Source organism: Cinclus cinclus, chromosome 5 (genome assembly GCF_963662255.1).
Source record: "Cinclus cinclus chromosome 5, bCinCin1.1, whole genome shotgun sequence".
Lineage (NCBI taxonomy): Eukaryota > Metazoa > Chordata > Aves > Passeriformes > Cinclidae > Cinclus > Cinclus cinclus.
Window position 1 is genome coordinate 72,847,891 of NC_085050.1, and position 12,634 is coordinate 72,860,524.

At 50.8% G+C, this 12,634-nt stretch overlaps 2 protein-coding genes across 2 annotated transcripts in view; one reads left to right on the forward strand and one right to left on the reverse strand.

The window, feature by feature from the left end:
* The first annotated feature begins 312 nt into the window (after nt 1-312).
* LOC134044712 (16 kDa beta-galactoside-binding lectin-like) lies at nt 313-3,107 on the forward strand. Its single transcript, XM_062494054.1, is given in 5 exon segments — nt 313-362; nt 364-409; nt 2,083-2,162; nt 2,293-2,464; nt 2,964-3,107. Coding segments are annotated over 5 exon segments (492 nt in total).
* Nucleotides 3,108-10,849: 7,742 nt separating this feature from the next.
* The window catches only part of SHROOM3 (shroom family member 3), a 110,631-nt gene continuing 108,846 nt past the window's right edge, over nt 10,850-12,634 (reverse strand). Inside the window, exons 10-11 of the mRNA XM_062494055.1 lie at nt 12,050-12,322; nt 10,850-11,510 (exon numbers count right to left, since the gene is read on the reverse strand). Of these exons, the coding sequence (XP_062350039.1) occupies nt 11,151-11,510; nt 12,050-12,322 (633 nt within the window). The 3' untranslated portion in view covers nt 10,850-11,150. The remainder of the gene's footprint in view (nt 11,511-12,049; nt 12,323-12,634) is intronic.

Consider the following 12,634-nt stretch of genomic DNA (forward strand, 5'->3'; position numbering starts at 1 on the left):
GCAGCAAGAGCACGAGGACTCCCATCCCTGGTTTTAGACACGGACCGCTCAACAAAAAGCAGCCACCTCGCCCCCAGCACAGAGCACCACTCCGGCTCCTGGGACCGGAGCCAAGAGACGCTGCAGAGCAGCTAGGAGAGCTCACAGTAAGGATTTCTAAGATCACGCAGGAGCAATCACCAGTCCTTAACATCGCAGACAAACCATCTGCAAAGAACAGTGTCACCAGAGGTGTCAATGGCTGGGAAGCTCCGGCCCCAGCAGCCGCGATCAATCAAACAATGCCCTTCTTCACCTCCCCCCGATCATGTGATGGTGCTGCCCGAGCGAGTTAAGCTGCTGGAGCTCGGCGCTGCGTCACTGCTGCTCGGAGAAGGGGCTCGGGGCTGGTGTCTGCAGCATGGAGAAAGTGAGTGCCGCCTGCGAGCCGCCGTGATGTGCCCTGCAGCGCTGGGACTACGGCTGGGCTGCCCGTGGGGTTTGGGAGTGGTGCCAGAGGTAGGAGAAGAGGATTAGCCGAGAGGAAATGCGAGGTTGATACATGGCTATGGGAGGAATAGTTAGGGATGTCCAGGTGTGTTTCTTCTCTTCTCTAGCATGTTACCTACGTGGGGAAGCTGAGCAATGTTTATATTCTCAAGTACTCTAAAGGTTTGGGCCCATTTGCAACCCTACAGTTTCCAGACTCTTTATAAATTTCCCCCCTTAATCTGTGTGGTTTTTATTCCGGAAAAATGCCTTTTGGGTGCAGGAGTGGGTTAACTCTTAGTGCAACAGGAGAGGAAAGCAAGCTGGCAGTGTATTCTAACCCCCGCAGGTTTCCTTTCCTCGAAAGACCCCGGGCTCAGCGGCTGCATTCCAGAGCCAGGAGGCAGAGTTAGTGCCGGGGGGATAAGCAGTTGAGTGACTCGAGGAACCCTGAGCTCAGCGGGCTGTGTGTGGGCAGAGCAGGGAGCAGGCAGGAGGGCAAGGACAGCGCCAGGGGGCTGGGGGGCAGTGCCCAAGCAAAGTGATTTGCAGTTTGCCTCCCTCCCTGACCGGCACACGTGTGAAGTAGCTCAGTAAGTGTAGCGGGACTGTCTGCACTACAATACTGTAGCTCCGTACACTGCTGCTGCAGCAGCCGGTGAGTTGCCTCTGCACTGGGCTTGTGTGGCCAGGTTTTGGTAACGGAGCGGGGGGAGGGCGGGCTACCAGGGCGGCTTCTGTGAGAGGCTCCAAGAAGGTCCCCCTTCTTGTGTCGGGCAGAGCCAAGGCCAGCAGGGTCCAGGACGGACGCACAGGGATGGCCAAGGCAGAGTCATCAGCGACGGCAGGAATGCCTCTGTGATAACAGCCCGTGGTGAAGGCCATGGCCAGGCAGCTGTCCCTCTGCAGCCCACGCATGTCAACAGGCAGGCACAAAGCCACTTGCAGCCCAGGGAGGATTCTCTGCAGAGTGGAGGGATGCCCAAAAAAGGCTGTGACCCCGGGGAAAGGGACCCATCTTGGAGCAGCTGCTGAAGAGCTGTAGCTCACACGGAGGACTTTGGGAGGGACCCACATAGAGCAGGGGAAAACTCCGGGAGCAGTGGCAGAAACACCCTGTGATGAAGTGACTGTAACCCCGCTTCCCTGTCTCCCTGTGCCACTGAAGGGGAAGAGGCAGAGGCTGGGAAGGACTGAGGGGAAGACATTTTTAAGGCCTATTGTACTTCTCATTATCCTGTTCTGATTTTAATCGGTAATAAATTCAATTAATCTCGCCAAGTTGACTATTTTGCCTGTGACAGTAAGTAGTGAGGGACTGACTTGTTCCCGTCTTTGTTTCAACTCATGAGCCTTTTGTTGTATTTTCTCCCCCCCAAATCCAGTTGTGACAGAGCGGCTTTGGTGAGTGCCTGGCATCCAGCCAGGGCCAACCCACCACAGCTCCTTGTCACCTGATACTGCTTAGGGGAGTGGGAGATGCCTGTGGGACAGGCAGGTGGACTGACTCAACCCTTCCTCTAGCACAAAACTCATGTTTGGGTCTGCCAGAGCTGCTTTGTGCCCTTTGGAAGCCCTGCCTTGGGATAGACTAACTGTGGTTTGGCCCTGCAGGGACTGGTTGTTACTCAGCTGGATGTTGAGCCTGGTGAGTGCATCAAGGTGAAAGGGAAGATCGAGTCTGATGCCAAAGGGTGAGTGAGGTGGTGAATGGATTTTTGGGGCACTGGGGGAAGCCTGAGCTCCTGCTGTGCTCAGCTTGCCAGCACTGGCAGCTGGAGCTGCTGCACTGGCACCCTCTGTGCACTGGTTCTGTTTCCCCAGGTTTGCTGTGAACGTCGGGAAGGACAGCCACACCCTCATGCTGCATTTCAACCCTCGCTTTGACTGTCACGGCGATGTTAACACCATCGTGTGCAATTCCAAGGAGGATGGCACGTGGGGAGAGGAGGACAGGAAGGCTGACTTTCCCTTCCAGCAGGGCGACAAGGTTGAGGTGAGGCCACAGGGGTGTGTAAAAGGCCCTGGCACTGAGGGGCCAAGGGCACAGCTTTTTAATGCTGCCCTGTGCCTCCCCGGTGCAGAAGGAGCAAGCATGGAAAGGGGAGTGAGCCACAGGGGAAGAGGCTGGCAGCTAAAACCAAGGAAGTGTCTGAAGCTGTGCTGTCCGAGTCAATGCCCAGCAGCTCATGTGTGCTGAGTGCCCCACTCTGGGCTCCTGTTGGAGGCCTTGCACCTTGGAGCAGTGACAGCACTGAGCTGGGACTGAGCCTGGCTCTGTCTCATCCCACAGCTGCAGAAGCTTTCTCCCTTCTATGCCTCTGCTAGGCAGGGGGGAGGCTGAGCTGCTGAGCATGGCCTTGGCAGCAGCAGCCACCTCGCCTGTCCTGCACCCAGACTGGAGGCACTGGGGAGGGAGCAAAGCCTGGGAGCTGTGATGTGTCAGCCTTCATTCTTTCCTTCCTTCCTTCCTTCCCTCTCATGGCTCTCTACAGATATGCATCTCCTTCGATGAAACTGAGGCAACGGTGAAGCTGCCCGAGGCAGAGTTCAAGTTCCCAAATCGCCTGGGCATGGAGAAAATTGAATACCTGGCAGTGGAGGGTGACTTCAAAGTCAAAGCCATTAAGTTCAGCTAACAGCTATAGCTTGGCTTGTTTTGTTTTCTGACCCTTGTGCAGTGAAATAAACCAAAACTTGCAATGGCTGCTTCCTCTGCTGTTTCCTGCTCTAATCTGCTTGCTCCTCTGTGTGCTATGGGGGTGGGCAAGGAGGGCATGGGCATCCAGCCATTTTCCTCCTTCCACTGCAGCCTTGCAGTGGTACTGAGCTAGGCACGAGCGTGGCAAAGCCTGACTGTCTGTGAGTGAAGCTGCCTGAGCAGTAGTTGCTCCGTTCACCCTGCTGAGCACTCCCTGTCTGGTTTCTGCAGTGTAGGACTAGTCCCAGCCAGGAACAAGTGCATGTTGGGTGCTCATTGTGCCACCTCTGACCACTAAATGCTGCTCCCTGCTGGGGATGGGGGACTGACAGGTAACACAGGGTCACGGCTTCTGCTCTTGCCAAGACCTCTGCTTTCCCAAAACCTGCTCAGCAGTTGTGTGCATTAAAGGCTGGCACTGGTGTAGCTGAAGAGTAGACAGGCTGGGCTACCTGCACTTGCTGGGGAAAAAAAGTGGAATGAAAGGTGCAGCCTGACAGAAACCTTAGGACTGACTTGAGAGAATCCAGGCTGTCCTTGGTGCTAAAGACTTGAGGTGTTGACACTGCCAGAAGATCAGGAACCATAAAGTCAGGGGCTGAGCAACACGTCAGGTATGCGTGACAAACCCGGTGGCTGTCTGTGGGTCAGTGTCTGGAATGCTTCCCTGCTAAAGGGCTCTACACAACAGAGTTACCTGGGCGTTTAATCCTGAGTACGCTGAACACAACTCACTGCAGTTAGGCAGATGAGGAAGGAAAAGCGCCTCGTAAGTCTCTTGTGCTTACAAGCTCCGTGCTCATGCAATGCCTTGGAGCGTGTCTGCTACTGCTCTTTCCCCACAGCCTGCTGGTCGTGCTGACCCAAGACAGGGCTGGAGCTGGGACCGCTGTGCACTTGAGGACCCGATGGGAAGTGAGGAAGTCCTGCATGCCGTGCGGAACTGGGAGCCTGGACAGGGCGGCTCAGCCGCTAACAGCCTGTGCAGGTGAGGCCTCCTTAGCCAAACCCAGCTGCTGGGGGGCTGCGATGGGATCCCTGCCGGCTCATCTCGGCACAGCCGCTGCTTCCGCGGCTGGGCCAGCTGCCTGGGCAGGGCAACACCCCTCTGGGGAGCGTAGGAGCTGGAACAGGGATGCTGCCTATTCTATCCAGACCGTGCAGCAATTCACGGGTCCTGGGCGACAAGAGCCTAACCTACAGCTGTCAGCCGCAGCTGAAGGCTTGTCTGAAGACAACTCTAGTTCTGGTTACAATGCATTATACACTTTTCTTTTAGTATCTAACAACCAGTCAATACCTCTACTATTACCTACAGCCTACCATAACTACTAACATTCCAATCACAAAACGTTACTATGTTGCAGTTTAAGCTAGAAGTTGTTTTTTCAGTTTTCTTGCAGTGGAAAATTCTGAGATCTTGTTTCTACTTGCAATATCAGCATTCTTGTTTCCTGTGAAATCTTTTTGCTTGGTAAAATCATCTTCAGTTTGAGGTGGATTTATCCTTTGCTTTGAGCCATAAAACACCCTTCCAACTCACATACTAACGTACCCTTTGCCTTCTTAGTTATCCAGTAAGACTGGCTCAGCAATTCTTCTCTTCTAGATCACAACTTGCTTTCATTTCTATTCCTTCTTCAGAGACCTTTCTGCTAAACATACCCATCTGTGAGACCTTCCTGTCAAACCCCTATGTGTCCCAACAGTGGAGTATTATGGGGAGGCTGAGGGGCTGCCTTCACATCAGCAGCACTGCAGGGCAGGAGCAGGGATAATGGAAGGGTTTGTTCCTGTCCTGCAGCCACCCCATCATTTATGAGATGGGAAGCTAAGGGTTTAGAGGCTTGGGTGTGTTTATTAGGGAAAGCTAAAGACAAGTCTTGCTGGTGCTTTGCCTTGTCAAGTAAGACTTAGGATTTTTGTGGTTTGCAGGCTACGTGGGGTAGGGTGTTGGGAAAAAGAGAACAGTTTTGGTCTTGTTTCTTGCTCTGTCACGTAACTTGGCTGAAGGTAAGTTCAATCAGGTGTGTGACACTGAAAAAGTGCAAGGCCCTGATGTAGCCTTGTAGGAGAGCTTACAGCTCTGTGTGTGTCTCTTTTCCAGGCTGCCCTGGTCAGGTGAGGTCTGAGTGTCTCAGAACTGTCAAGAATAAAGCTAATCCCATTTTTTGCCCTTAAGCTGGCAGTCCTGATTGCCAGGCAGGTTAGCCACAAGTGTTCCTGACTGCGGTACAAACAGCACCTTCCTGGGGGCCAACCCCTCTTGGACTTGCCACAATAATTAATTAGCCTTATCCTGCTTTTTAGCACAGGCAGTCACCACTCAGGAGAAAGGGTAGGAAGGAAGCATCCCCCTTTGCCAGCATTTCCTGCTGCTTGAGTCTCTTCTCCCATGTCCAGGAGCTATAAATAATCCTGCTCCTCTAAGTGACACCAGTAAATGCAGAGTGCCCTGGCTGGTCCCTGGAGCAGTGACAAGGCTTTGGCCCCTGCTAGAGCCATTGGGAAAGCCAGAACTCCATGGCCTGCTGCTCAGGAGAGGGTCACAGTGAAGGGCAAAGTGATGCTTGTCCCTGTCAAGTGTGCTCTCCTGAACCACACAGGGAATCCATGTCAAGGTTTCTGGGAGAACCCTGAGCCCCGATTGCTGTGGGGAAGAACAGAAAGCACCACAACCTGGCCAAAGGCTGCAGGTCTTCTTTCTCTTTTGAATTTAAATCCTGCACAGTGTGCAGTCACCATTTTGTTTCTTCATAGCATCACAGCCAGGGAAAATGGGAGCTCAAACCTCCCCACAAAACAGCTGTGAGGCTGTGGTATTACACAGACACTTAGTTGGGTGTGAGACCAACTTTTTTCAATGGAGCAGGCTGCCCAGGGAAGTGGCAGAGTCACCATGCCTACAGGTACTTAGAAAAGGTGGAGATGTGGCCCTTGGGGCACAGTGGTGGATTCTGTGGTGTCAGGTTCACAGCTGCACTCGACCTGAAGGGTCTTTTCTAACCTAAATGATTTTACCAACACAAATCAAGTGATAGGTGCCTTCACCTCACACCTTAAAAGATGAGAACAAAAAACCAACTGTAAAAAAATATGAGTTTGGCAGCAATAGATTAGACAAGAATTAAAATCTCATGCACTGCTTAAAAGAGCAATGAGGGCTACGACAGACCAGCAGCTTTGTCTTCTCAGAAAATAACCTCTCCCTGAGCAGTTCACATTAACTTCACTCGACAGAAATAGGCCATCCAAGTGTGGCTACACGAGTCTGCATTTGCCACTGATTGTCACAGCCTCAAAAGGCAGTCAGAGGACACTGTGTACCCAGGATCTGGGTTCTAGGGAAGCTGAGGAGCAGCCCTAGGTTGCTTCCCATGGAATTCACAAACAAAACATCGCCTGACAATCTCTTTTGAACAATACACATAGGAAATGGACCAACAAGCCACATACAGAATGAGGAGGTTCTGTGGGAGGTGCCTGCCATGTTCCTCCCTCAGCCCCAGCTCCACAAACCAAAGGAGCTTCACCACTCACTTCACAAAGTAAGCCTCAAACCTCGTGCTGGGTTACCCCATAACTGCTCTGGGGCAGCACAGAGCAAACCATAACCACACCATTCCCCTTCCCCAGCGTGGCACAGAGGGCTGGGCACACCGTTGGATGCTGCTGGGGTGGGATATCCTTGTGGGTCAGACGGGCACTGCCCCTGTACCTGTCCTGTCCGGGCTGTGTGACCAGGGCAGCTCCTACCCTGTAGAGGCCCCCGTGGTGTGGGCACCCTCCCATCCCCACAGGCCAGCACACTCCCTCCTTTGGGAAACCGAACATTTCTGCTTTCCGAACAACAGCAATGTTTTCCCCCTGAACCCCCCAATCCTGCGTGCTACCAATCTGCCCCATGAAGAGAAAAAAAACCCCCACGGTTTTCCTCACCTTTTCTCAGCAGGCCTCAGGCGGAGCTGTTCGTCCTCCTGCTGCTGTGCCTCAGGGTCCCTCAGGGCCCGTCCTGCCCGGCTGCCCCAGTGAGCCCTGATTGCCACACAGGTGTTGGCCATGCAAACACAGCGGGAGGGCGGGCAGGGAGCCCTGCTGGGCTTTCTGGGGGCTTTGGGGAGGTTTCTGGGGGGTTTTGGAGGTGTTGGTGAGGGCTGGGTGCCTAGAGCCCCTCACCAAGAGCAGCCCCCTAAGATGGCGGGGGGGGGGGGGGGCTCTCTGTGAGGTGAGATGGTTCCCGCCGAAAATTTGGCGGGAAGAGCCATGAGAAACTTGTGCTGAGGGCTCCTTTTCTCTCCCAAAACCTCCTGTCACGGTTTCTCATATTCCAATTTCATCCTGAGTTGATTTTTTCCTTTTTTATTCTTAATCAGTTGTGTTTTTCCTCAGCAAAAGCCCAAGTACCTCGTGAGCAGTACCTCCATCACGCTTTCACCAGCTCTTATCCTCCCCAGCTGAACTGTGCCCTTGTTTTGTTTTTGCTTTTTTTTTTCTTCTTTTGCATTACAGTTCTCCAAGTTCATTTACTACTAAAATAAAGAAGAATTTAAGAAGCAAGGCTGGATTTTCTCACTTGAAGTCCTCCCGCTTCTCAGTGCAGCCCTAGCAGAAGGCCACGGAGTCAGGCTGCAAACCACAGGAGAAAAGGCTGCCTGGCTCACATATACACTGTTTTCTATATGATGTAGGGGAAAACAAACCCTTTTTCCCAATCCCAAAGCAGGCAGAGCTACACTTGCACCCCTCTCAAGCTTGTCTGAGGGGGCTGAGCCTGGCTGGCTCCATCTCCCCGACATCTTGAAACAGGCAAGAAAAAAGCAGATTTTTGCAATGAGTTTTGGCACTGCAGCAGGCTGCACAAAGGCTGGCCACAGACACACATCCAGTTGCACAACACAAAGGCTGATTGTTCAGCAACACATGGACAGAAAAACCCCGTAACACAGCAGAGCTGCACGGCGCTTGGTTCGTGGGCTGAGGCACGAGCAGCACTCCTGTGGGAACGCAGCCAAGCCTGACACTGTGCCACAGTCGGGACACATCTCCTCGGCAGGGGTACAGAGGGATAAACGGCTCCTGTGTAAACACTGCCTCGGGGGGTGGTTCAATGAGGCATGGGGAAAGCTGGGATGGGGTCTTCAGGTGTGTCTCAGTTTGCTCTGATTTAAAGCAGGAGCTCTTGGATAAAAAGCTTGTTCTGTTCCCTGTTCTGCAAAGGACAGGATTTATGTGGAGTGAGTATGGAGTGCTATCCAGTCTGCTTTTCTTGCTTCTCTTAATTACCAGCCTAAACAATCACAGCAGCCGAGTTGTAAAGATGATGGATAAACTGTCACAGAAACTGCTGCCGTGCTCTGGCTTTGACCAATTTTGTAGGTAACCTTCACAAAAGACCTTGTGTGCAAACTTACAACCAACAGACCTTGGTATGTAAACACTCTTTACTAGGTTTAGTCTTGAGGAAAGCATCTGATGTGAATTCCTTGTGACCGTCAGTTGCCCAAGGGCTCTGATAAAAAGAGGCCAATTTTAAGTTGGATGAGTAGATTTTCCTGGCACTTGTGAGGCCTTACTGAGAGCTGGCCTGCTTTGACTGAGGATACACATTTAAGGGAAGCTGACCCAGGAAAATGGCTGTTCCTAACTAACGTGAAAACGTAACATAATGGTTTTGGTTTTGTACAAGATTTTACTTGGAACTGGTACCACGTGTCACAAGTGTAAGTGCTTTGTCCTTACTGGGGTTTTCCTCAAGTCACCCAAGGGAGATCTGTGCTTTCCCACTGTGCCTGTAGCCAGCTGGAGGTGGCTGTCACACATCAGCAGTCCATGACTTACCTGGAGACAGCTCTGGAGAAGGTGCTTGACCCAGGTACCACAAAATGACATGGGAAGGAGTCCCACCCATTGCTACCTACAAACAGAGGCCACCCAGGCTGGCAAACATCCCTGTAGCAGGGTGGGATGTAGGGAATTCCACACTAACATCCAAACCAGATGTTTCTGTTATAACAAATAAGGCTCATTTTGAGCAAAAATTGCCAGGCTGCAGAAAACCCCTTCCCTGAGATGAGTTTTGTGGAAGGGGTTGCACAGCCTATCAGGCTCACTGTATTTGGCTTTCTCTACAGCAGATACTGCAATACAGGTTCAGTTTTAAAAATCTCATGTAGCCAGACCCAAAATACAGATTTCCGTCAGTAAGCTTACAAGGACTGGACAGTAAGGGTAAAATTCTATCCCTGGTATTCTTGTCCCATGAAATCATGTAATCAGTGGGAAATTCTGAGTTTCCATTAACCCCTAGCTTCATGGCCACAAGAGAAAAGCAAGGTGGGATAAAGAGCAATGAATGCACTCCCCTTTTAGCCAGAGGTAAAATATTTCCTGCGAAGTAAATCTTCAGCCTTGCCTCATGTTTAATTACCTTTAGATACATATCAAGGTGTACTTCTACCAAACTCAGTAAACTTTGCAGTTAGGAGGTTGATTTTTGAACAAAACTGTGCAAAGAGAGTTTATCTGCACTTGCCACAAAAATTGTGGCTTTAACTAATTTCTCACTTGAAAATACAAGCTGTTATAAAAATATCAATGACTATCACTTGCCTCATTAGCTGATGTTTCTGTGTACTGTGGGAACACACACAGGACTTGCCTTATCCACCCCAGACTTGCTGGAGGTGCTCCCCTGAAGCCATGTGGGTTCCTGGAGTAAACAGGCAGATCCTGTTTGGATGGAGCCTCTTCCTGACCTGGGGATAAACGGCAGGATTTGTATTTTGCAGGAAAGAACTCACTAAATGGAAAATACAGAAAAAATGCACAAACACCTCCTGGATCTACCATGTCTTTGTGAGCTGTTTTGGTAAGTATAAGATGAAAGGGTGGCTGCATTAAAAAAAAAAAAAAAAAAAGAATCTGAATTGAAGATGTTTTTAAATCTAATAAATTAAATGGCAGCAGTGAATAGGATTCTTTTAGGGCAAATGAGATGTGTTGATTGGATTGAAACAGCTCCCCCCACTGTTTCCCTGAAACTCTACTCAAGGAGGGGCCTATAAATCACGTCAGTAGAGATTCCTGTCACACCTCAGCGAAGTCTCTCAGGCTGCAACAGAAACACGGACTACAGCCATGACTATTCAAAATAAAGGCAGAATTTCCCTCACATTCCTACAGTGAATTCCTTGCTTCATGGTAACTTGGACTCCTGAGATGCAGGTTGCCATAAAAGATGTTTGAACTCCAGACTCAGAGGATCGCAGGATCCAGAAGAGGAAAAATTTCTTATCTTCATGGCTAAAATTTCCTTTGTATGGCCACTTAATGGTATCTTCAGCACGTGTTGAAACAGGGTGAAGCTGCTTCTGGTAGCCCTTTATTATATTAAAAAACAACCACAACAACAGCAACAAAACCACAATGAGATGTTTCAAGCTACTGCATGACTATCTTTGGGGTTCCCTCTTTTTGTTAAGGTCTTCACAAAATACAAAATTAAATGTCTTTTCTACATACAGAACAAAGTAGAACTGATTAGAGTATGTACAAAAACTTACACATTCTGTCTTGTTCTTGAAAAAATATAAATATCAATAACGTTCAGTCAAATGGGTTGGTTTTATTTTTAAGGCTTCATTCTTAGATCCTTCATTATTTAATGAGGTGTCAGGTAGGCAGAAAAGGGAGGGAAGGGAGGAGGTAATGTTTTTTATTAAACATCATGTGTTTAATTCCTGTGAGAATCTTCCTCATCTCTGGCAGGAGGAAATTTCCCTCCACAATGATTTAAGTTTCCAGGAAGCAGAGGTGGAAGGAAAGGAAAATAAAACCTTTATTACTGCTTTTTTTTTTTTTTCCTTCATTAAAATCTTGGTTAAGACCTGTTTCTGTCCATTGTCTTTGAAGAGGACCATCTGCCATGTCCTGGGATTAAAGGGACTCGGGCACGGCTGTATCCAGCTCCACCTGGGACAGGTTAGAGTGAGGAACAGACTGCTGCAGGTGTTTTACAACCCACCCCGGAGGAGGTAGCAAGTGCTGCAGCCAGGGCAGCTGCGGCTGCTGCATCCCTGGGCGTGAAGTCCCTGGGGAGACTTTCCATCAGGCACTTGAGCTGCTCCTGGCCCAGTTTGATTTTGTCGTCGAGCTCTCGCTGCTCTATGAGGAGCGCAGACTTCATCTTCACAAAGTGCTGGTAGTCCTGGAGCTGCTCCTCAGAGAGATAGTTGCCCAGGATGTCCAAGACCACCCGTTCCCGACGGTCAAGGTTTTCCTTCAGCTCTCGGGCGTCTTCGTGCTGGCCAGCCAGCAGCTTCCGCTTCTCGTTCAGGGAACTCTGCACACCAGAGAGAGCCCTTCAGTACCAGCAGCACCACAGGCCCTGATCCCCCTTTCCTTCCTCCCAGCACCACGCCTGCCACCTCTGGGGATGGCTGCTAAGCTCCCAGACGCGAGGTCAAAAGCCTGGCAGAGGAGGATTAATTCCTCATTAGGGAGTGGATGTGAACCCCCCTGAACTGGATGCTGAACGACCTTGCCAATGGGAGAGAGAAAATGCTCCAAGAAAGTCAGGGAACTTCACCTGAAAGCAACAACTACCAGGAAAACCTGGTTTCAAAACCACCGCAAAAATGTTAAAATGTGGCAGTCCCCAACGCAGCTGCTCTGCGTCCAGGGAAAGGCTGCAGGATCCCAGCCATTTATGCAGCCGGGGATTAAGACTGGCAGGGACAATGCCCGAGCTGCCGCCGGTGCCGAGAGCCCTGTGCTCCATCCCGGCAGCCCCTGGAGGTCGCTGCAATGCCGTGCTGGTGGCGCTGTGCCCCACACCCCGAGCAGCCCAGGGCTGTGTCCAGACGATGATAGGATACCTACCCGCTCCTCGCTGTTGGCGCTGTCCCCCAGGCTGCTCAAGACGTTCTCCACGCGGGCCAGGCGTCCCGAGAGCGAGAGCAGGAGGTTCACCACCTTATCCAGATCGCCAATGAACATCTTGTACTTGTCAAACTCGTTGGGTTTGCACAGCGTGCTGATCAACAGCTCCACCTCCTCTCCCAGAGCATTATTCATCTTAATGTCTTCAAGCAGGCCCTCCTTGGCTTCCTTCAGGACTTCCAGTTTGTGGGTCAAGCTCCCGATGAGCTCCGCCTGTCGGAGGGGAAGCATTGCCACAGTGGTTGTTACCAGCATCACCCTGCTCGTATGGGTGATGACAACAAGAGGATAAGGCTGCAGTTCCTGAGGAGCAGGGTCAGGTCAGCAACAGCTGACAAAGAAGGGAGGAAATAGAGAAAATACTGAAATTCCCTCCCTCAGAGATAGCCCAAGTAGCCCATCAGGTTGCATGAGGATATCTTTGTTCAGTGAACATTTATAAGAAAGATCTCTGATTTGGTGCACCTATTCTTATACCCAGCTACCCCCAGAAGAATGTTCTTTAAAACCTCTGAGTGAAAAGAG